Genomic DNA, 24,904 nt, shown 5'->3' with positions numbered 1-24,904 from the left:
GATTAACAACCAATTAGGTTGTAACCAAGTAAACTTTGACCTTCTTACTTATTCTTAAATTGTTTCTTTTACGTTAATTATTTGCTTTAATTAATTGTTTATCCTTGCTAAGTTCAAAAAGCAAGAGAAAATTCTAATTTACTTGCAGAACTATTAACACCCCCTTTAGCTGGCCTCAAGGGACCTATAGTTCTATCATCATTGGAAATATATTTAAACCATCAAAAAATGCTTGTTCGACTGTAAACAAGCATGCTAATTTAGCATCACTACTGAGACTAAACCTCATTTAACAAAAAAAATTGTATAAATTTAATAAATGTGCAAAATTGTCTACAGATCTAAAACAATATGCTTGTAGCACCATACACATATGGTTCTGGTGAAAAGGAAAATAAATAAATAAATATCAGACCACATCTAATCTCTAAAGGCCCTGCTTTACCCCTTTATTTGTTCTCCATTATCTTCAAGCATATTTGTTAGTCCATGCCACATTATTCCTTGAAATGCTCATATGACCAATCCATCAGCAATTGTTGAGTTCTTCAAAATGACAGTGATGCCGGATCTTATATAGAAGCCTTCTGAAGATCTATTGGCTTCTTGTACACCCTGCAACCATGCACCAATTTACAGCAACCTTTAGTTAGTACAAACCCCAAAAAGCAGTGAAGGATATTTTAGAAACCATGATAGATGATCCAATTGAAAACAGTGAAGTTTGTATACACACACAAAAGATTCTTTATGAATATTTATGTTCTTTATGAATATTTATGTTCTTTATGAATAGAATTGAAAAAAATCTTTTTAATAGTTGATTCTATGAGAAAATCCAAATGAAAAAAAAATACTATTTTTGAAGAAATGAAATGCAAAAGGACTACAAATTCCAAATGAAGCTACCTATACCAATAGAAAAAACATTACAAAGTATTTTGGAGCCTTTTGAGATAAAGAAGATTTTTTTTTTTTGAAAATGTTGTATAATACAAAGACAAGGAAAGCATACATCTGAGTTTGCAATTATCACATTTTTCCCAATCCTTGCATTCTTGTCAATTATACAATTCCTGTAAAGTAGATAAAAGGATCTTAGATATCAGTAATAAAAATGAAAATGTGTGGATTTAGTAAGATTGTCAAATCATACAACAAATAGCACCTTATTGTTGTGTTCTCTCCAATGCCCATAGGGACTCTCCGTCGATCTAGTAATGATTCTATTTCAGTTTCAGTCTCGTAATAATCAGCACCTAGCATAACTGTATCCTGCATTCATAAACTTGAGAAGTTAATGTCTACTAGCATAAAGGAGGCTTGCTTTTTAAGGATAATAAAATACCTTCAAGTGCGCATTAGGGTTTATGCGAGATCTAACACCAACCACACAGTGCTCTATCAAACAGTTGTCCAAGAAAGTTCCATGTGAAACAATTGAATCAGCAACCTGGAAAAGTAACAATCTTGCACATGATTACACATTACAAAGCAAACAAGTATTTGGTGTAGAAATGTTACATGCACTATTGTACCTATGGATTGTGAGGAATCAGGTAATTACTAAAATCATAGAACTACCTTAACCATAAAAACAATGGCATGTCAACACTGAAGTTATGAATAAATTATATTGTTTAACAAAAGTCTATAACATTTACAGATACAATTAACTTTTTGTGGTTGATCAATAGTAATTCTACGCATGCAAAATTTACAGATACATTAAATCCATTGAGAATTACATCTCAATCTTCAAGAAGCATTTTATCACAAATCAATCTTCAACAAAGCTAATAGTTGAAATGAAGAAATATGATTGATCACTCATGATAACCACAACGCAAAACTAGAACCGCACCAAAAGGATGCAACCTTTACATAGATTTAATTGGGGCAATTAACTGACCTTGCTGTTGTCGACTATTGATGGAGGCAAGTTTCTTCGTGATGTATACATTGGCTTTGCTGCATCATAAAAGCTGAAGCGAGGTGGCTGTATGGTGTGCATCAAATTATTAGAAATCAAGCATGTGGTTAAGTACAAGAAATAATTGACAAGGTTCGAGTTCTAGTAACCACAAAGTTCATGGAATGAGTTATATATAATTTTCAAATACCACATTCACATTGAAGCTGCCTAAGGGAGTGGCAGAAGTATATATTAATGTGTGAAATAAATTACCAAATAATTGGAACCATCACAATGCTTCTCTGTTTGCATTGGATACTTCTACCTAAATCTAGTCTATTTTTTGTACTCCTTGAATAAGAGCCAGCAAGTATAAATATCAAATGCAAGAAAAGGGCATATAAATAAATTATCCAAGCACATATGAGAAACTTCTATTTTAGTGTGAAAAATACACTTACATGTGCAGCAAGAGCAAGATTTGCTTCAAAGAAGGATTTAATTGTCCCAATGTCTTCCCAGTAATCATTAAAGAGATATGCCTGTGTAAATATGTATGGCTTATATAAGATAGGAGGAAGGGGAAAATAGGTGAAACTGATATTGAATTGCACCATCAATTGAATTTTTAGAAAAGATGGAAATGACTAACATAACAACAAAATAAAAAGCCAACTAACCTTAACGAAGTACTCATTAGCACAGGCAGGAATTATCTCAGATCCAAAGTCATTTGAGGTAGCAAACTGCGATCTGAACAAGAATAGATGCAGAATTTAAGGCTCTTTAAAAATACTAATGGAACTAGATCACATGTGCATTTATCGGCACTTTTTTTTCCTTAACAAGTGGAACATTAACAACATAGAACACGGGTTAAACTGAAAAAAATGCTCTAGGTCATGATAATGATAGTCTGCATTAACAAACAAGAGGCCAAATTAAAAGACAGTAAACACTAACTGAAAGATGAGGATCGATTCTTCTATTTGACTTAGTGTTGCTGTTGCATGATGAAGATTCTTAAAAGGGCAATTTAACATCAAATGAGTAATAGACTTTCAGTAGGCTATATTGTATAGATGACACATTACAGACCCCTCTAAATAATCAGGTTTAGAAAGTAGTGATCAAAATATTAAGATACAAACACTCATGAAATTTTAAGAGCAAAGTGATACCTGAGAAGATCTAAGAGCAAATCCTTCTTGAATACATATACGCCCATTGATGCTATATATGGTTTTTGTGCAGCCTCTTCTTTTGACAACCCCAAAATCGTGGTGTCAACTTCCTATTTATAAGTATAAAACAATACATTAATAGATATTCATCATAAAAGAATTCATAAAATCAAATTGAGACTGAAATGAGAATTAGTTTGTGATTATAATAATATCTTTTGCAAACATTTTTACCAGGAAAACAATCATAAATAAAACAGGAAAAAGATGAAAGTAAAAGAACATAAAGAAAAAGAACATGTTTCAAAAGAACATATAGCAAAAGAACATGATTCCATTTTATGTTCTTTCTTTTTTTTTAAAAAAAAAATAGTTAATAAAAGAACTGTGGTATCTAGTAAGTTATGAAATTGTGGGTAAATTTGTCAATTTCAATAATCAATTAGTAGATTACAAACAAAATCTTTAAGTGGTTCTAGAATTAAATAGTCGGGTTTCCACTATATATTTAAAAAAAAAATTGAGCATAAGTGTTGTAAACTGTAGATGTAAATATCACTTGATGGTATAAATGTATTTGGGCAACCATGACTCTTGTGGCCAGCTTCAGAGTATGAATGAAAGAAAAACACAAAAATGTGTCCTGATAATAGACCACTAGGAAAGTCATGCTCACTTTAGTGTTATATTCAATACTAATGAATAAAGTAAAGGGGAATGTCAATGGAATTTACCATTGCCTGTAAATCTTCTCCTTTTGGTTTTTCACTGAATGAAGTAATTTTTCCGATACTGTCGATCTTCATCAAACCAAAATCTGAAGCACGACTGATATTGACACAAAATAGAAAAGGCCAAATTTGGGAATTAGGAAAGAATACATGCATTAAACTAGATGTTTACCCGATAAAATGTAGCAGATGTTCAAACACAAATTATTTTGCAATCAACTCAAGAATACATTTAACCTCTATTTCTAACAATAACTAAAGCCTATACATTGATTTCAAAATTGTTTGCTTTGCACTTCACCTCTTAAAGTCCGCTCAAGAGGTTAAGATATAGTGGCTCCTAATGTTGAACTACAAAGTATTATTTCATGATGAAATATTTATGTTATACGAACAAACAAAAAAGGGCCAGGGTTTCAATTACCACAAATAATAAGATTGCATATAGATTTGCTGTCTAATTATAAATCTATTGATATTCATTGAACATGCCTTTAGTGTCTTAAGCTATTTGCTCTCATACTATAATATATTGGTGGTGCACCTAATTTCCCATGGCTTGACACTAGCTAACTTAATCTCATAGCAAGACAAGTAACTATAGATGTGTGTAATCTTCTGAACTTAATTATCATCTAATAAAAAAAATTCTCATTCAATCTAACAAGGTCCTCAAACAATAAAAAAGACTTTCCTACACGAAAAACTTATAAGTTTAACAAACTAGAAAAACATTGACACATATCAAGCTAATTCTCTTAGCAACACCCCTATACAGTATTATCGAGAGAATAAAATTTCCACAAAGTTGATATATTCTTAGAAAAGTTCTTTCAAATACCTGCCATCCATTGGCATAGAAGAGACAGTAATATCAGCACCACTTTGTCGATGACTCTGAAAATGGAAATAACTACATTATGAAAATTTTCAACAATTATAAGAGTTAATGGCAATTACTTCAATCTTTACCTGAATTAAGTCCATATAATCCATGCGGTATAAATGATCTCCAGATAGAATAAGAACATCGTTGATATACTTGGCTTTGGCATCCTTTAAAGTATAACACAGCAAGAATTGAAGATTATGTAGTAGAATAGAATCAAAAGACGTCAACAGGAAGGAATGAGAAGGAACTGTCACTTTATTAATTCCACAGTACTAATTGAGGCTTCTTAAGCATGCTTATATATATATATATAAAAGTTCTGTAAAGTGCCTTGGTATGTTGGGATTGATTGGACTCCTTGAATTCTTACGATGATTAATACTAATGAAAGTATCAATCTCAAACAATTTGCACAATATCAGGACTTTGTATTATTTCAAATTTTTTTGTTGTTGTCCCTATTACCAGCATTTGCATATACCATGGAGATTAATGTCATCATAAAATCATTTGATATGACCATCTATTCTAGGCTTGCATCTTTGTTGATTTCATAATATTTTCCTAATAAAATGAAATTGCTTCAATGCTGTAAGAGGGTGAAATACTATTTCCAACTAAACAATGTGCATTGGTATTCTAAAGAGATAAATATAAGTAATAGTCAAAATTTCGGTTTCATTTAACATGAATAATGGAAGAAAAAAATTAACTAGACCATATGGAATTGTCATACGTCAAAAAGCCAATGAAATTGTCGAACAGCATCAGCGGTGCCTTGAAACCATCTCTTTCCATGCTCACCAGGAGTTTGAGTGGCTGCTAGCACCTGAAGAATAATATCAAATAGAAAAGTTAGCATCTGGTGTAACGGCAACCTCCCAGGTTACCATACTCCAAAATTGAAATTACTTAAGGTTCATATAGTAATAATCAAACCAGATATAGCAATGTTAAAATTCTCCTATTATTGAGACAATATCACAATACTAATATAAATCTCTAAAAGAAGATGATCAATTTCTCAAAGTCTCCAGTATGCTTTCTCATTTGAGAAAATAATAATGGAGTTCCTATATAGAACTAAACTAATAGTAAGCATGAAAAAAAGAAAAGAAAAGTTCTCAATTGAATACTGCTGTAAACTAATATCGAATCAGTTCCTGCAATCACTAGTATGGATTACCAATGAGAAAACTCAGAATAAACATGGTAATGTACCTCAACATAGCCATCTCCAAAGCTTACACCATTGCCTAAGTTGTACGCCCGTGCAATATGTCTATTCAACGATGCAGAATTGAACTGAGTTAGAATGTACACTTTATTGATTCCGCTGTTGATGCAATTGCTCATTGGCACATCGATCAACCGGTAAGCACCTCCAATTGGCACCTACAGATACAACATTTACGTAAGCTTAAAAAAAAAAACACTATGATTTGCCACGTTTGGAAGAGCTAAAAAAACGAGAATAATCGAAGAGAATCATCCTCACAGCTGGTTTGGCCCTCTGCTTGGTTAGAGGGAAGAGACGGGTTCCAGCTCCCCCACCAAGAATAACCGCAACGACGGACCCAGGATCAGTCCGCCCTAAATCCAAATCTTCAACCTTCAAAAAAAAGACAAACATTCGGGTTTCGTCATTGATAAACTAAGACCTAGGTAAACTGCGATTTAACCTAAAGGAACCACTTTTCTTAATTTGATACCTTGGCATCCATTTTCAGGTGGCTCGCCTTGACGGGCATGTGGGCGAGGGGACGTTTCTTGGTGGTAATGGAAAGAGATCTCCAATGCCGCCAACCCAACCCGCTCCCCTTGCCTTGCCCTTCTGCAATATTCCAATCAATCGGCCGCCACCGTCGACGGCACGGTAGGCGAGGGGTCGTTGTCGAAAGAGCCATTCCGCTGCAGTTAACGCTAGCTGCCATTGGAGCCTCGCCGAAGAGCAACGAGTAGGAAGGGAATGTGGTAGAGGAGGAGAAGGGAAGGCAGGTCGATCCAAAGCTGCATAGGGATGGAGAATAAATAGTGGAACTCCGAGGTTTGCGTTAATGGAGATGGTCGAAGCGGCCACTTCAATCCCCTGCTCCATGCAAGGAGACTTCGTCGCCCGCATCACGCGGCATATAAATTAATTAATTTTTAAACTAAAATTTATAATTTTTTTAAAAAAAAGATTTTACTAATTATTATTATTATTATTATAAAAAATTATTTCATTTGTAAATAATATTAAAAGAAAATCCTATTCTTATATTTTATTATCTCGAAAAGATGAGAAAAGGCCTTTTAATTGGTTTTAAAAATTCATCAATTTTTTTTATCTAAATTATTTTTTCGCACGTATTAATATTCTATGTGAATGAGTCGAAATTCAAATTCATATTATATTAATTAATAATATTTATAATCAGGAAACATTCTATTCATAAATTAAAACAGAAAAAGCCAAATTTTATGTTAAAAATATTATAATAAAATTAGCAAAAAAAAAATAGGCATCAATTGAAAAATAAATAATGTAAAAAATGAGACTTTTAATTCTTGTTCCTGTGAGTTATTGCAACAACCGTTGGATTGATATCGAGCGGTGGCCTTTGCTTCTCGTTTCTGTCCCGCTAACCGGAAACTAAGCCCTAGCGTAAACCTTAAAACGGAGTCGCTCGCTGTGATCGTCTAGCTGCCGTGCTCTCCCTTCGAAAAACCCTCCCCCCTCCTCCTCCTCCTCCAACTCAGCATCACTCCGATGGGAAGCACTGCGAACGGATCGTGCGCTCCGACGGAGGGAGTGGCTGCCGCCGGCGCCACCGTGGACAAGGAGGTTGACTTCGCTAACTACTTCTGCACCTACGCGTTCCTCTACCATCAGAAGGAGATGCTTGCCGACCGCGTGCGTATGGACGCGTACTTTAACGCCGTCTTCCAGAACAAGCACCACTTCAAGGGAAAAGTTCGTTCCTTTCCCACTTTTTCTCGTGTTTTTGTCCTGCTATTGCTTAATTAGCCCGTGTTTGGGTGTGTGAAATGGGTAGTTTAGCTAATTTTATGATTTGGCGGTGGGGAAAAGGTTGTGTTGGATGTCGGCACAGGAAGCGGCATCCTTGCTATCTGGTGCGCGCAAGCCGGTGCGAGGAGGGTTTATGCAGTCGAAGCTACAAATATGGCGGTACATGCTCGTGAGCTTGCCAAAGGAAATGACGTTGGTGATATTGTTGAAGTTATTCAAGGGTCGATGGAGGAGGTTGTGCTTCCGGAGAAAGGTTGGCCTCATGTCTAAAATTTGTGATACACGATCAGTTTCTCTGAGTGGTCTGATTCAGTGCTTTCTGGTGGATTTGTCTTTTGATTGTGATCCTTTGTTATGTCAACAGTGGATGTTATCATCTCTGAGTGGATGGGATATTTTCTTCTCAGGGAGTCAATGTTTGACTCTGTAATATGTGCACGTGACCGATGGCTGAAACCTGATGGAGTAATGTAAGCCTAAAATCTTTTAACTTTCACTATCTTTAGGATACTTCTACGTTTCTAATAGAAAACTAAGCATAATACCCATTCTCTTATATTTCTAATTGTACTTGTTTTCAGAAGGACTGATTAGAATCAGGTCTCATGCATAATGTTAAAAAGGAAGACTAAAAGAACCACACGTTTCCCCGCTTGGATTATTGGCTTTCTCCTTTAGAATTAAATAAAACCTGGTTTAGAGTACATATCTTAAGAACTTTCAAACATTGTTTAACCTGAATGCAGATGAAGAGCTCCCGTAACTCTTATAAGTAATGAACTATTTTCACATCTTAATATTGTGTGAATATTGGTTGTGTGAATCTACTAGACTACTAGTACAACCTTTTGATCTCCAGCCTAATTCCCAAGATAGATATAATCACATAACTTTTCAACCTAGAAATGGCATATATTCATTCTCATGTTTCCACTAGAGATTATTATTTCATTTATCATCTTATTTTTCTTGAAGATTTTGTTGAGATGCCTGATCTCTTCATCATATTTCATTCATTCAGATCAAAAGGAAATAAATGCTTAACTTGTGGATTAGAAGTTAATGCTCACTAATAAGTATTGGTTATCAGCTTAAGGCCAGCACAAACAATTTAGCAAAAATTGATTTCACTAAAATATGGGCCCTGAAAGTGCAATTATTTGATTGTTTTGTGGATAGAAAATCAATGGTTTCTTGCAAATTTAGCTCATTCTGCCGGATACAGTAATCTAATTTCCTGAATACTTTGTAGTTTTTTCTAAAGTTTCCATTACTAAATTCAGTGACTGCATTTAAAGTGATAATCTCACAAGATAATTTATGGTTTTGGCATATGATGCAGTGGAATGGGAATGGGAACAAGAGCTGCAATGCCAATGACATGTGCATGTACAAAAGTAGAGAAAGGAATATTCTTGTGTTAAAGTTATTTGACACTAACTATTAAATTCTAGATAGTCCATGTCCTGCCTTGTCGGTATGCATGGAATACAGTAAAAAAAGGAGTTGGAGGTTTCTAGTTAAAATGAACATCTGTTCTATTTGTTTTTCTCCAACTTAAATTTATCTTACTTTTATAATTTGGAAAAGATAAGGGAGAGAATACATCGTTGGCTATTGTTGTTTCAATGATTCTTTGCAATAGTTTTTATGTTAGGTATTAACATGGGTATTCTTTTCTAAAATATGTTCTCTTATCTATGAAAGTATTGAATCTTGCCAAAAGTAGTTGCTGTGACATCCTCATTGAGAAAGTCTGTAAACTTTTGTAAAGATTACTATGACTCAAATACAATCAATTACCATAAGCTTTCACTAGGATGGTCTACATTTGTGTTTAATGAGAAGCTCTTTGTGTCCAGTTTTGTTTACCAATTTTCTCATTAAATTCATCTAACTAGTGGTTAATTGCGGTTAGATATCTTGCTAGGATTAACATTAGACAATTATTGAATGGATATTCACCCTGTTTTGTCTAAGGTAATCCCCAATTTCTTACATTTAAGACCAGGCGGTAATGTGGCAAAAAGATGATGATAGTTTGAGATAGTGAGGAAGAAATATCTAGTTTTACAAATAGTTGTAATCATATTTGCCATGCAAATGGATTATCTAATATCATTTTTCCCCATCTGTTGCACTATGTTATTTAAAGTATCCAGATTGATAAGTTGTATCAAGATCAGATTGATATTAAAAGAATTGAGATTAATAAGTAATACCAAGATCAGATTACAAACATAGTTATTCTTATTTGCCTAGTTAGTCAAAAAGTAACAGCCAGTTTTGATCAAATTAGATCTTCTTTTACGTATGTATCGTTGGTGTAGGTGTATGGATTCTATTATTTCCTTTGTTTTGCTCCGTTTCTGAATTTGAAGTTGGAGTTTATAGCTTTCGCTTTTTCCTTATCTGAACTAATATTTTACAGTTAAACTTCTCAAGTGTAAGCTTCGCTTGAATCTTGATCACTTTCTTGTGTAGGTATCCTAGCCATGCTCAAATGTGGATGGCACCAATCAGATCTGGTATAGGAGAAAAAAAGGAAAATGATCTTGAATCCGCAATGAGTGATTGGAATAACTTTGTTGAAGATACTGAAAGCTATTATGGGGTTAATATGAATGTGCTGACAAAACAATTCCGGGAAGAGCATGAGAAATACTATTTGAAGGTACCATTTACCAAGATAAAAATCTCCATACTAACTTTGCTATGAGCACTTGAAATTGTAAGCTGGCATTCTTATCCATCACATGAGAACAATCCAACACAGCTGGGATTATGTCTTTTTTTGTTAGGTCAAGGGTGATTGTTACTTTTTTATCCTTTGAAATTGTAAATTTATATTTTTGAGTTTAATGATTTTTTTGTTTTAGTGAACTAGAAATTAGTGTTTTTAGTTATTTAATGGGGGTCTAAAAAAATGAATCACACATCTAATGATACTGAATTCAGTTTAAAAAACCCCTATAGTAGGTTGTTAGTTATCTTCATTGTGAAGGCAATATTAAAGTAGCTCTATTTCCAGGAGTAACAATTATTATATGGAAATTTACACTTTGCAATTTCATTTGTGCTGAAAATAGAAGTAGCAAGTATAGTGATCGCACTAGCATATGAACTAGTCAAAATATCAATGGCTTGGATATTCGAGTGGAATACAATTGTAATTATAGAAACAATAATGATAATGGTAATCCTGTCAAAAGTTCAGACATGTGCAGGCTTAATCTGATTCACATTATAAACAACTTTTTGGTGATAAAATCATTGATTTATTTGTCAAATAGATTAATTTTTTAATAAATCTTACATCATAGTTGGTCGTTGTATAACTTTTAACTAAATTATATAAAATTCTTTTCAAAAAATTTAAATTGTATTCTTTTACATGATTTTGTATTAGCAAAAAATGACATGCAATTTGATAGCACTGTATTATGTAATTTGATTCGGTTGGACAAAAACAAATTGAAGCAGCCTAAACTTTGCTTGACATAAATACATCTTCGTTGAGTCTCATCCAATACAAAAATGTGCAATATTTACCTAAAGTAGATACCCATTGTCTTTTTTATCTAGAGGGTTTTCACTTAAAAACGCATGGGAATTTTAGGTTCCTTTTGATTTTTAAGTCCCAATGATTTTGTATTAGCAAAAAATGACATGCAATTTGATAGCACTGTATTATGTAATTTGATTCGGTTGGACAAAAACAAATTGAAGCAGCCTAAACTTTGCTTGACATAAATACATCTTCGTTGAGTCTCATCCAATACAAAAATGTGCAATATTTACCTAAAGTAGATACCCATTGTCTTTTTTATCTAGAGGGTTTTCACTTAAAAACGCATAGGAATTTTAGGTTCCTTTTGATTTTTAAGTCCCAATTCCAATGCATCTGACATTATATATCTTTCTTGTGCTTGGTTTGGGTAATCTCCTAACTGTTTGATCAGGGTGGTTCCTTGTTGTCAATTTTTTTGACACAAGAAACGTTGTTATGTGAATTTCATATTGATATACTCTGAAATATGTTTTTCTAACTCTTTGAATCAACGTAAGATCTTTGGCCTTGCTTAGAACTGCTGCAAATGCTGAAAACAACTGTTTAATTTAAGTCCTATTGTAGTTTTAATATTCTCTTAATAATCTTACAGACATCATTGTGGTGTAATCTTCATCCTGAACAAATTGTGGGTGCTCCAGTGGTTATCAAGCAAATTGATTGTTTGACTGCTACTGTAGATGAAATTCGCACAGTTTCCTCAAAGTTCTCGTCATCTATTTATGTAGACAGGACAAGGTTGTCTGCCTTAGCTGGGTGGTTTGATGTTCACTTCCGAGTATGAACCATTAACTATGTTTTAGTAGATTCCTTTTAGATGCGAGGGATATTCTAATGTCTATGCTATTTAAATTACTCCAGGGTAACCCACAAAATCCAGCATTGAATGAAATTGAGTTGACCACAGCTCCCAGTGTTGAGAACTCCACACATTGGGGTCAACAGGTTTGTTTGTGTTCAAATTCACCTTTTTTTCTTGGTTGAGTTGTCATTTTATCTTAAGACATTTTAAAATTTTCTTTCACATGAGTTGGTTATTTTGTCCTGTGCAAATAATATACATGTTACAAGTCCCGGTGATACCAATTCTTCTTCAAGTGATTTCCAGTGCATATAAAACTGGGTGGGTTTTGACTAGTGCAGCTTGTTCTGTAAAAAGCTCTTGTGAATTTAAGCACAATGACCTATAGGTTATATACAATCTAATTGGCTTTCAAATGATTTCCTATTAGGCTAAAATGACACTGGTCATCCTTGTTCATTCTTTTGATTAGACTAAATATTCCATTCGGTCAGTGTCAATGAAATATACTCAGCCAGATGGGAAGACTGATAACTTAAGTGTTCATAGTGTCCACAGGATTGATTGATTGAGATGAAGTGACAAATTTAATGACATGATATTTATAGGAATTCTTGATGAAATAGAAGGGAAGATTTTTGCCCTATTCTTCTTCTTTTTAAATAAAAATAAAATCAAATTAGATCTATTATTCTAGGGATTGCAGTAGATCTGCCACTCTAGTTTGGTACTATCTGACCCCATTATACTATCTGAGCCAGATTAAGTACCCATTTTACTCGAACCTACCTGGTAAAGACTCATCTCATGTTGCTATTGTTCTATCTGATCCTATCTGAATATGCAGAGATCTGATTTAAATGTGTGTAATATGTGAGTCTCCATGAATAAAGTAAACTTAAATTTGATCAGAATACCATTTGTCCGTTCAAATACCTGAACTTAAGTGCCTTCAGTAGCAGAAAATGCAATCAATGGGCTTAACTAGTCTTCTTTTTTTTTTTTTGAATTTAGGTGCATTTTACCATCATTCTTTTTTATTGTAAATATTTGGCCAGGTATTCCTTTTGCAACCCGCTCTCAGAGTCAATGAGGGAGATGTATTCGAAACTTCCTTTTCCATGCATCGCTCGAAGGAAAATCATCGGCTTATGAATGTAGATCTAACATATGAATTGAAGCTGGCATCTGGAAATCAAGTTCCACCTTGCAGTTCTAAGTACTATGTAGAATGAGGCAGGGTTCAAACAGTTTTTGGAACACAGGTACCTCGACTTCTCATTGCAAGCCTACACGTTGCTAATTGATACAAAATAAAACACTTGAATTTTGAATCAGAACAATTTTTGTTGTCTCTTATATTTCTCATCTTAGATACGCAGCATCATATTTGACTGACATGTAACCTCTGGAATTTAAAATCAAACTTGGTTTAAGAAAACCAAATTACTTTCTTTGTGGCACACCATTTTATATGATAAGGCAATATTTATGGCCATTTGAACAAGACCCGAACAAGCAAAACCCGGTCTCACTAAATGCTTCTCCCAACTTTTCATCTTTTATTGTGATTTTCCTTCCAAGTAAAGCATGTTTTCAATGCCTGCGTGTTCTGCTCGTATGTTTCTTGTACTATAATTGTTGTGGCAGTTTCTAACCTTATTTTTTTTCAAAACTGCAAGGACTGTTGCCTCTACTGTGAAGGCAGCATTGCTGAGGTCAATCGAATGCGAGATGTGTGTGCATGCTTGTATTTGTTTAGGTAACACTTGCGATGCGTTCCTTCATTTTCTATTAAGATTTTCTGTTTTCTGTTTTGAAAACAAGTGTGAAATTTGATTCGATAATATAGATTGTGAGTGTTTGTTGGAATGTGAACAATTGCTGAGCAAAGGTGAAGGCATTCTTGCTGGTGATCAGGCTGCAAGAAAAATAGCTTATCACACAGTCAAGCCACAAGCAGCTGCTTCCTAAGGGTAACAAGTTGTGTTTCGCATATTCTTCAAGTTATTAATTTCATCGACACAACAATTGTGTTGAAAAATAATTTTTATAATATAATGGCATCATAAGGTTGTCAATAACATTTTGAAAACAGAATCTATTTCCTGATATAAAATAATACTAATGTTAAATAATAATATACAAGATCAGCATGCGATGAGACAATGATTGTAGCATTGAGTTTATGTCGATAGAAATGCACGACCCAAGTTTTCTAAAGTATAGCAAAATCACTTTAGCATTAAGATTTTTGACATAATAAAAAAAATATCACTTTTTTTTCAACGCTTTATTCTTAGGATTTAGGTTTCTCAATTAAATTGCAGTGTTTAAATTAAAAAATTTTAAGATTTATCTCTAAGGTTTAGCATTTCTAAATGGATTATAATGTTTAAGTTAAAGGGTTTATTGGATATAATAATGTGATTTTTTAATTAAGTTATCGTGGTTAAATTAAAAAAATTTAAAATTTTACCTCCAAGATTTATACCTTTTAATTGGGTTACAGTGTTTTAAGTTTAAAAAAAATAAAGATAAAAGGTATAATAATGTATTGGGGATTTATATTTAAGAAAATATGTATTTGGGATTGAATCCTGACGGCTCGACATAAGAAAATGCCATGCAAGCCCCTCGCATTCTACGTAGGATTTTGATATGATTTATCATGTGATGGCTTTTCTTAAAACCTAGTCACTTCTTAGCATCAGTTCTGTTAAGTCAATGACTATGTTTTCAAGTGACTCTGCAGCCATACCCATCGAGGGCTGTTCATTAACAAAAAAATATTCGTCGAGTTCAGCTTTAAAAGGGAAGAGCCTAAGGACAGTTACTTACCTTCCAGAACAACCAGGGCAAAGAATACCCTTGGAAGTGCCAAGAACCTCAAGGTTCTTCTGATCGAATATCGAACTTAGGCCGACCACAGGCCAAACCTCAAGTCACCTTAGGCGCAAAAACCCTTCTTCAAGTTGGAGAACTGCAACGGTTTAAACTAAAGCCCGCTAGAGCAATCACCTCTGAACGCCTTCATCACTTGCTACAAGCACAATTATCGTTCAACGCCGCACCATTGTTCAAATTTGCAACGGCTTCGATCATGGCTCTTTAAGCAAAAGATACATGCTTCTCATAACGGACAGTGATGCTAAAAATTGTATAAGTTGCAGTTCAAACATCCAAAAAATGCCAGATTTTGAACTACCTTTATACGAGTGGCAATCCCAGTTTTAATTGCTGTTTTATATAAACAGCTCTAAGAAACAAGGGGGGGAAGAGCAGCATCAGGGGAGTTCGAGTTTACAAAGTTTAATGAGCACCAAAATCGCCATCCAATCCAAAGACCAAAAAACTCGAACTATTTGATTCCGTCGAATAAACATATATATATCAACCCAACTGAAACAAAACAGCTGGCGCAAGCCTCTGCAAAGAATATGTAGTAAGAATTGAACCAGTGCTTCCAAAGCTGAATCATGAATACTAGAAACTTCCAAAATTTAACACGGAATCATACAAACTGAAACCAAATAGCAAACTTGCAACTTGATGATCCCCAAGGCTTCAATTTTGAAAAGTAAGTCAAAAGACTCTAATAGAATGCTGTAGGATAAAAAAATATCATACACAATTGTGCAAACCCAATCTAAATCAGTGATTTATATGAGGTTTCAAGTGCCATACAGGGAGTCAATACACTGGCTCCGTGCACGGTTGAAATAAAAATCTACGGCTGGCACAAGTAAATTGGCCAAAGAAAAACAACATGATTGTAAAAAAATAAATAAACAACTGACCACATAGCCAGAGCTAGTTTAACATCAGGAAATTATTACGCCATGATATATGCATCTTCCGACAGTGATCAGCTCACGAGCATGCCCATTTCATTGAGGAGACAAGTCTTGAAACAAGTGTACATACAAACTCAAGGTGCCTACATCAAGACAAGATGGCGCCTACTTGCCAGGGTAATGAACTAAAGTTATTCCTTGGCAGTTTGTTTGACATGCAACTTCCCATCATTTAAATAGAACCTCAAACATGCAGAGGGCTGACACCAGAAGCCCAACATTTCACCTCTCAAGCTCAGAAAAACATGCAAACAATACCTCCAACCGTTCGAGGATTCTCTGGACGACATGCAAGTGGGTCAGGAAGCCTACACATGGTTAAGTTAGAAAACTCTTACATAAACTGGAAAAGAATGAAGATAAATGAACCTGTCAATAAAACTACAAATCGCTGCACAAATATATGCAGAAGAAACTGCTCGGGTACACAAACTGTGCAATGAAGAAGATAAATGAACCTGTCATTCTAAAACTACAAATCACAAGTCTTTCTGTACAAATATATGCAGATGAAACTGCTTTAAAATGTCCCATCTCAAAAAAAAGCCAATCTGTGTAGGTTAGCATCCCTGTCCAACTACAAGAGACAGATATAAGACCAGTTTCACAAGGGTACAAACATACAACTTACAGAGAGAGATCACCTTTTTTTAGGCAAATCCATATGAAAAACTTGGGAAGCAATTCATCCACACAATCACAAAGCCTTGATATCTGCAACCTACAAGGAGAATGGTATTATAATGATGCAATTTGAATGACTAAATCAAAACAAGAAGCAATATATTCAAATATTTGTTAAGAGCGAACAGCTGGTATGCAGACATTTAGACAAATGGTCATGGAAAATCTTTTTCGTTCAAGGCATGCTTAATCCTTTTTATAAGTAGCTTATGATTATTATATTGATGGAAATTTATAAGGACTTTAGGAACATATTTACTGGAGTGAAAAGATGAAATCAAAGAGGAAAAGGTGGAAAGGGGATCCACATTGCAACTTACTGGGAAAGGATGATGGGAGCATGGCCATAAACTGAAGACTGCTAACTGGCCTTATTATAGTTTTAACTATTTTTTAATTTTTCTCTAAAACCTCGTTTATTTTGAAGAGGAGTTGCCTATGGCGATGTAACAATCCAGTTGGAAGTGTAAAATCAGAATTGAAGCACTGCATACAATACAAAGTTATTGAATGACCTAGCATTCCTGTGTGAGTTAAACAATATTCAGAAACCTGCTAAACTAAATTATAAGATTGACCTTTTAAATTCAAACACACTTTCTAAAACAGTTACATAAATTTTGGGCACCTGAAAAACCATCAAGACTTTTACCCCTCACATTAAATTACCACATTTTATTGTGGTTTCCTACTCACTAATCCAGCTATCAGCATGTTATTGGCACACTGGAATGATGGAATTGGAACTAGAAATATTTAGAAACAAGGAAATTTTGTTTTCTGTTTGCGGAAGAAAAATTTTAAAAATCTTAAGAACCAATGCTGAAAGAATTTCATCAATTCATTGATTAACATATCAATAGTAATATACACCAAGGTTTAAAATTTCGACCCGTGCCGAGGTTTCGGTCTCAAACCGGAACGATACAGTTTCGGTATCGTATCGTGCCGTGCCGATACAATTTCGATATTTTTTTATTAATATATAGTAATTATTAGATAGATATATTTATTGTATATAATTTTAAAATAAATTGTATATTGATTTTATATAAGTTGCTTGAACAACTTAATATGGTTAAAAAAAATAATTAAATATAATTTTCTTTAAAGATGTATTAATTACTCGAATTAAAATTGATACATCATAATTATATAGATTAATTGTTTATTCATTTAATTAATTATTAATTTAAATCTTATATATTTAAAATGGTAAAAAAAATTAAAATATAAATTAAACAGAAAAAAAATAATAATAATAAATTATTAGAATATAAATATGATTTATTAGATTTTTTTATTTTTTTAAAAAAAATTAAATAAATTTAAAACAGTAAAAAAAAAATTTAATATCAATTAAGTTTTTTTAAATTTTAAATATATTTTATAGGGATAATTTAATTAGGGTTTATAAAAACCTATTCAAAATATCCCACTTAGGAATTGTTTAATTAATTAAAAAAATTTCTTTTGTAACAGTCCGCCCGAGCGCCCGATCCCGCGATCGCGATCGCGCGCTGCGGAGCGCGACGCCTCCACCGCCACCGAAAGAGTCCTGCGACGCTTCCGGTGGCAGCGAAATTTGTTCTCCTCATGTGCCGGTTTCGGTTCGTCACCATAACGGTAAATTTCGACTGTTTCGGGCGGCACGGCTCGGCACTTCAAACCTTGATATACACTATCAGATTGCTATTTTCTAATATATGTTTCCTATATAATAAAAAATCTCAATTATATATTACACCAACTAATTAATATAATGGTGTATCAAACACATGAATATTCAATTGCTAACATATTTTATTAAATTACCATTACTAATGCATCAAATTGATAAACAATTTATTAATTCAAATATTAAATTTTTATCATTTATTATATTCTCATTATCAATATATCTAACATTTTACAATTGCTAATACATAATATTAAATTTCCTTTAATAATTTAATTATACTAAAATACCAAATTATTATTATAAAACCTAACTTTATGAAAGTTTGCTTGTCCACACTACAATCTCTCCGCTCCCCACGTTTATGTTCTCACAATTCACACAAACACTTCCTTTTGTCTCCCTTACACAACGTCACTCACTCCTACCGGCTCCTTCCTGACATTGGAACACCCTCCACTACTCTACCGTTGCTCCTCCTGTCTTGCCTTTAGAATGTACAAGTTTATGTTGCTTATTTTCTTCTTATCACCTTCAATATTTCCACCAATTTGATGATTTTCGGCCTTTCTGGTAACATTAGGATTGGGCTCATTTACTGAGATTTCCAGAAAAGTCAGATCCCGCCCAACAACCAATCCCCTCGCACAACTAAATTGGATCCACATATGGATTGGCAATCTTACAACTATGCATGAAAAACAAACACATGAAACAATCACGTTCTATGTGAGTGGATATAGATTATAGTTGCCCCTGGTAAATGAGGATTTTCAACAAATATTATTTGATATATGCCTTGGCATAAGTAAAGGAAAGATGGTACAAAGTAATAATTTCCATAACTGCACGTGGGTTTGCAAAGTGCATAGTTATGAGCCTGCCAAAGATGTAACAGAAAATAGGGAAATATATCCATAAGAGTTATTATACTCTAAGATCATTTACGTCAGTTTCTCTATAATATATCTAAAATTTAGGATAAATCATCTACTATTAAATTTAGACAATTATTTTTTACTACACACCACATCAACTACTTTAAAATTTCCATGATCTTTATTTTTTATTGTTTTCTTCTCTCTTCCATTTTTTTATTATTTTTTCTCTCTTCTTATGTAATATCTACTTTTCATTACCCAATTCATTCCCTTCATTTTTTCTCTCTCCCAAATTAAATGATATTTTAATGTTTAGGGAATGAATTCTTCACTAAATTTAGAGAAGTACTATTTATGAAATCTAAATTTAGGAAATGGATAGGGTAGCTGACGCAAAAAAATTTTTTATGTAAAATTTAAGGTAAATTTTATGTTTAGGGAAACTAATGTGAATGCTCTAATTAAAAAATGTGCAAGAAAACTCAGAAAATTAGAGCAGAGATAAAATGTAAAAAAAAGGGAATTTAACCCCAACAAAAATTAGTCTAATGGTTATGAACAAAAGCAGATAATAAATCCGAAAGTAAATATGACTGTGATTTGTAGCCCCAGCAAAATTATGATATTGTGATTGTAGTAACACTTCGTACCTTCCCTAGAAGCTATTTTATTTCATGTTCAAGATCAATGTGGCACATCTGATTCATATGACGAAGAGCTTTCACTGTCAGAGTCTGAAAATAGAGAGTATAAGTTCAAAACTGTACACAATTAAAACCAACATTATACAATAGCTACATATATGAAGTATTCTCAATAGTGAAAAAAAAATCACTAAAATAGCAATCTGACAGTAGAGGCTCTGCAATAAAAAGTATAAGTTTGTTCATATAATCAAAAATAAAGCCTAATTCAATTTTCTGTCTTCATAGACTCACAGAATGATAAAATATATAATAGTTACACATATCATGCATTTTCAATTGGAAAACAAAAAATATACTTAATTTAGCAATTTAACAGAATTGCGTCAAAATGTTACCGCTGTCAGAGGAGCCTGAATCACTACTAGATTCACTGGAACTACTTGATCCATTTGCATCATCACCATTGTTCACTCCTGCAATAGCTAGGTGAGCAGGAGCATTCTTCTGGTCTACTCTTGCCAAATAGATGAGCAAGTTAGTCAACACAATATGAGAAAACAACTGATGACAATCAGAAAAATCCCTAAATTAGTTTCATACCTTTTTCAGTTTGCTGTACTGAAGAAGTAACAACTGGATCTGGACCCTGTCACGAATGAATAGAGGAACATATAACTAGGATTACTGAAGATTATATATCTCCAATTCAACTGTGAAGTCTTACCCCTCCACTTAACATTTCTTGGTTAAGGTGCTTTGCCTCAGCCCTAGCTAGCATTGCCAGCTCTGCCTTCCTTTTGTGCTTACTTAATGTCTTCTTATAATTTGAAACAAATCTATCAAGTTCCCAGAGTGTATCTGTGTCCACACTATCAATATCCACTTCAATCTCATCGTCATGTTGACTCAAAGCAAAGTTCCTCTTCTTAATAATTTCCACAACCAAATCCAACTTCTCTGCCGGCAGGCTCTCCAAGTGACGACTTAAAGTTTGCTTCTCCTTCAATGTCATCTCCCTCTTGTACAAGTCTTTAGCCTTTGGCTTCTTCAGAGGCACAGGCCGGCCAAAATTGTGATACTGATTATCTTCTTTTCTCAGATCAACAACAACTGGATGAACTGTGGAGTCTGACCTTTCAAGAGTTCCCCTAACAAGAGAAGCCCTTTTTCTATTGACTGAATATAACTGATGCAATTGATCTGTAAACTCAGTCTCAATCACAAACCACCTTTCCTCAAAGATGTTGGACAGTTGCTGTGCCATGACATGAACATCCTGCCCCACGGAATTATATGTCATTGCATTCCGGAGAGTAAGTCTAACATCTGCTGCAAATTCCTCAGGAGTTTCATAGAAGTTATCAGCAAGGCGAGATTTTACAGTGCCAAAGTCCATTGGGTGTTTAATGATTGAGAAATAATCATAGAGACCAAGGGCTTCAACATCTACTGGTTTGTTGAATACCCATCCAAACCTGTGCTTCATGAGCTTCTCCAACAATGCCCGACAACTCTTGAAGGCACTAGAATATATTTTCTTCTCGGGTGATGCCTTGTAATCTGATTCTGCCAAATTCTTCTTACTTTTGCTGGCCTTGGACTTCTTCAGAGATGTTGGTGGAGGAATCTTATCCTTACCCAAGATGAAATCTGAACTATGAAAGTATTGGTTGGCCTTAGGTGTCCTCTTCTCCTTCTGAAAGGACAATTCACTGACATTGTTCCTTGAACCAGCACCACGTGGCACAACAATGCTAAGCCGAGGACGAAAAGGGAGAAGAACAGGGCTGGTTGGAACAGCATCAAAGATTGCAGGTGCTCTCTTCATCGTCACAGGTGTCGTTGCATGGTTCACTGAGAGTTGGGAACGAGCACCGCCACCAGCTGCAACAGGGGTAGAAAATATCTCATCCACCAGCATTGAGTCAGCTATGCTGTTCCTGGCACTGACACTAGGAAGCACAGGGATGTTGAACTGGGAGTGCGATGGAGGAGGTTCCACCAGAACAGCCTCAACAAGGGTTGGCGGTCTCTTCCTTGACATAGTAATGTTTCCATGGTTAGCTGAGAATTGAGAAGGAACTCCACCATCACCATCCACGCGCTCAGCGAAGAGCTCAGAGTGACGGGCCTCGAGCCTCCTGAAAAGATCCCTCACCTGACCCAGATCAGCAAGGAGCTTCTTCCGGATCTTCCGTACCTCCTGCTGTGACGGCTCGTCTTTCCGGTTCTCCAAAGAGCCATTTTCGTGTAAGGCATTGGCCTTGCAGTCAAGTACGGCCTTTCCCTCCGGGCATGGAAGGATAAGACTGCAAGGCTCGTTATCCGACGAGGAGCGGAGACTGACCTGAAGCTGATGTACAGATGGAGGCTCCGCCGGAGGCTGCTGGAGCGAGGATTGAAGGTCGTCCTTGGTCTTTGTCGTCTTCGTCGTCGCTAAGGTTTCACGGGATGACGGCTGAGGGTTTTCATCCAAGGTTTTAACTAATGAGGACTGAGGGTTCTCTGCTAGGGTTTCACGGGACGACGGCTGCGGGTCCTCGGCCTCGGTCGGAGGGTTCTTCTTGGCACGGTTCCTGCGGGTATAGACCTTGCAATCCGCCCACCGGCGACTCTCGCCGACTCCATCGTCCGGAGCAGCGGCAGCAAGGGGGCCGGAATCCATGCATCAAATGGAGAAGGAAGGGATGCCGGAGGCCCGATCGAGCCTTGCAGACGTTCGGGAGGGAAAACCCCGATCGAAAGGAGTGAGCGAGGAACAACGGAGGTGGAGAAAACCCTAACCCTAGAATCGCGATCTCACGCGCCCGCTCCCTCGCTCGCGGTAGTAATAACATGGTCGAAGGGGACGAGGATGAGGTGCTTAGGTCGGTTCGAAGCATTCCGGCCAATCAAAAGACTACGCGTCTCGTGCAGTACTTGAATTGACGAAGATTGTGGGACCCATGCGGAGCCCGTGACATTAATCCAATCACCTGTCAGGTAATCAGGATGTACGTTTCGTTCTGGCACGTAGGGACGGACTTGGATCCGGCTCCCTGTATTCCTCCATTTCTTAGGCAACTGGTCTGGTGATGGCTGAGATGACGTGGAGAGACTTGTTTATGGCGTCATTATGGCCACGTGGAATCTGTAGAGCTTCTGTTTGTGAAAGCAAACAATGGCTGCAATCCAGAGTTAGACATGCCGTCACGGAATATTAGGAAATAACATTTATGAATAATATTTATAAATAGAATTTATAAATAATATTCGTTAGCGGCAAAGGTTGCAACTCCAACACGGGGCTCTTCCAACACGATCCCATGCATGTCAAAAGAGCGGTAAATCAAGAGGGTTATTTTAGTCTAACAGAGTGGCTCATTTATGCAAGGGTACAAATATGTTAGTGGGGCATTTTTGAATCCACTAGGATTCGACTCCCACCTATCGACCAACTCACCACGTAGGTACCCATTCTGTTCATCCGAAGGGGATAACGTAAATATATAACATTCGTAAAATGAATCATATTTCATAATAAAATTTTTATTAACATGTTAAATAAATATAGAAAATTTTAAAATCAAACAAATTTTAAATGTAAAAATTTCACATAATCAAACAAGTTTAAATTGAGAACTCGATAGCATTTAAATGAACTAAACTCAAGTCAAACTTAAACCAAATTCGAATCAAACTCAAGCTCATAAAAAAGAAATCAAGATAAATTTGTACATTTTAAGACCAAAAGAATTTATATATCTCCATAGCAGTATTCAAAAAATCCCCACTTATGGATGCCTGGGTGGTCGATGGTAGTCCACCGCCCACCTATTGCCAAGGTGGTGACGATAGGCGGTGAGGCATTAATCGGCCACTTATGTGGTTAGGCGTCACCTAAGATGTTGTTGGATGTCTAAATAAACTAAACTCAAGTTAAGCTTAAACCAAACTCGAACTAAATTCAAACTCATAAAAACGAAACCAACACAAATTTATACATATTAGGACCAAAAATTCATATATTTATACAACAGTTGGGGCATATTAAAATTTTGTGTTTGATCAAACGAAACTTAGGCTTTTATAATAATTAAATGATTTTAGAAAATTAAACATGTGCACGTTTACACAGTTAAATTTAAACCATCTTTTCTTGTATCTAATTTATTTTAAAAAATTTAAAATAACTCATTTAAAATCTAAAAAAAATAGAAGATTCTATAAATTCATATCAATATATTATATATTTTTTGATTAATTATCTATTTATTATTATTATTATTATTATTATTATTATTATTATTATTATTATTATTATTATTATTATATATATATATATATATATATATATATATATATATATATATATATATATATATATATATATATATATATATATATATATATATATATATATATATATATATATGATGCGGTGATAAGAATGGGTCCATCCTGTCATGGTGAGTTTAAAGATATCGTCAGAGTTAAGGTAGTCAAACGCCCCTATACCACTAATCGATCGGGTAACACGCTCGCCCGATTGGGATAATGAATACCCGATCCGACATCATAACAGCTCGGCGGGGTTCCGAGCTTTCGACGCTCAGAAAGACTGTTAGGTATCTGCAAGGGCACGCTGAGCGGCCTCCCCACTCGACCTTATATAAAGCTATAAGAACAGAGCGGATTTACGACCAAGTCACACAAAACAGAAGGGTGGTCGAGCGGCTTTCCCGCTCGGCCAGATAATACACTCATCTGAGCAGAAAATAAGAACTCGTGCCGAGCGTTTATCGTTCAAGCAGCTATCCCGCTCGGCCCAGTAAAAGACACCACTAGCTGGGCATTATCTTTTTGGGAGCATGCGCCACTGACAGGCGGCAGGGTCAAACAGAAGATCGTATGGCAGAAGCTTCCACTCTCACTTCAGAGATATGCTCGGCTCATTAAGATATTGTGTCAGGGGCACTTTACTGATACATCTTTTCAAGGAAAGCTTTGAGAACTTGATAGCATCTAAATGAACTAAACTCAAGTCAAGTTTAAACCAAGCTCGAACTA

The 24,904-nt window shown here is 35.0% G+C and overlaps 3 protein-coding genes across 5 annotated transcripts; 1 reads left to right on the top strand and 2 right to left on the bottom strand.

Annotated features, from left to right (window-relative positions):
• Positions 1-440: 440 nt before the first annotated feature.
• On the bottom strand, positions 441-6,707 carry LOC121982620 (glucose-1-phosphate adenylyltransferase large subunit 3, chloroplastic/amyloplastic-like). Its single transcript, XM_042535758.1, has 15 exons — positions 6,435-6,707; positions 6,221-6,334; positions 5,944-6,117; positions 5,459-5,551; positions 4,803-4,886; positions 4,672-4,727; positions 3,834-3,927; positions 3,097-3,209; positions 2,596-2,668; positions 2,377-2,457; positions 1,913-1,999; positions 1,349-1,453; positions 1,169-1,275; positions 1,016-1,076; positions 441-615 (listed from the first exon to the last, which is right to left on the bottom strand). Exons 1-15 carry the CDS (start codon positions 6,654-6,656, stop codon positions 514-516), a joined length of 1,566 nt encoding a protein of 521 aa, XP_042391692.1. The 5' UTR covers positions 6,657-6,707; the 3' UTR covers positions 441-513.
• Positions 6,708-7,389: 682 nt separating this feature from the next.
• LOC121980203 (protein arginine N-methyltransferase PRMT10-like) lies at positions 7,390-14,189 on the top strand. Of its 2 annotated transcripts, XR_006111454.1 has the most exons (9): positions 7,390-7,678; positions 7,796-7,988; positions 8,100-8,205; positions 10,220-10,409; positions 11,899-12,084; positions 12,168-12,251; positions 13,167-13,373; positions 13,791-13,870; positions 13,961-14,189. XR_006111454.1 is itself a non-coding variant. In XM_042532159.1 (8 exons), exons 1-7 carry the CDS (start codon positions 7,475-7,477, stop codon positions 13,341-13,343), a joined length of 1,140 nt encoding a protein of 379 aa, XP_042388093.1. In that variant the 5' UTR covers positions 7,390-7,474; the 3' UTR covers positions 13,344-13,373; positions 13,791-13,980. The 2 variants fall into 2 exon arrangements, 1 of the variants encoding a protein (XP_042388093.1); XM_042532159.1 differs by having other exon boundaries at positions 13,791-13,980.
• Positions 14,190-15,742: 1,553 nt separating this feature from the next.
• LOC121980199 (transcription factor GTE4-like) lies at positions 15,743-22,715 on the bottom strand. 2 transcript variants are annotated; one of them, XR_006111452.1, is made up of 6 exons: positions 20,580-22,715; positions 20,456-20,501; positions 20,251-20,364; positions 19,859-19,942; positions 16,610-16,686; positions 15,743-16,273 (listed from the first exon to the last, which is right to left on the bottom strand). XR_006111452.1 is itself a non-coding variant. In XM_042532155.1 (5 exons), exons 1-4 carry the CDS (start codon positions 22,518-22,520, stop codon positions 19,893-19,895), a joined length of 2,151 nt encoding a protein of 716 aa, XP_042388089.1. In that variant the 5' UTR covers positions 22,521-22,715; the 3' UTR covers positions 15,957-16,686; positions 19,859-19,892. The 2 variants fall into 2 exon arrangements, 1 of the variants encoding a protein (XP_042388089.1); XM_042532155.1 differs by having other exon boundaries at positions 15,957-16,686.
• Between the last annotated feature and the right edge of the window lie 2,189 nt (positions 22,716-24,904).

The sequence above is a fragment of the Zingiber officinale genome, chromosome 5A (assembly GCF_018446385.1).
Source record: "Zingiber officinale cultivar Zhangliang chromosome 5A, Zo_v1.1, whole genome shotgun sequence".
In the NCBI taxonomy this organism is placed as follows: Eukaryota; Viridiplantae; Streptophyta; class Magnoliopsida; order Zingiberales; family Zingiberaceae; genus Zingiber; species Zingiber officinale.
Note: the sequence above shows the minus strand (reverse complement) of the source record. Positions and strands in the feature narration are given on the sequence as shown.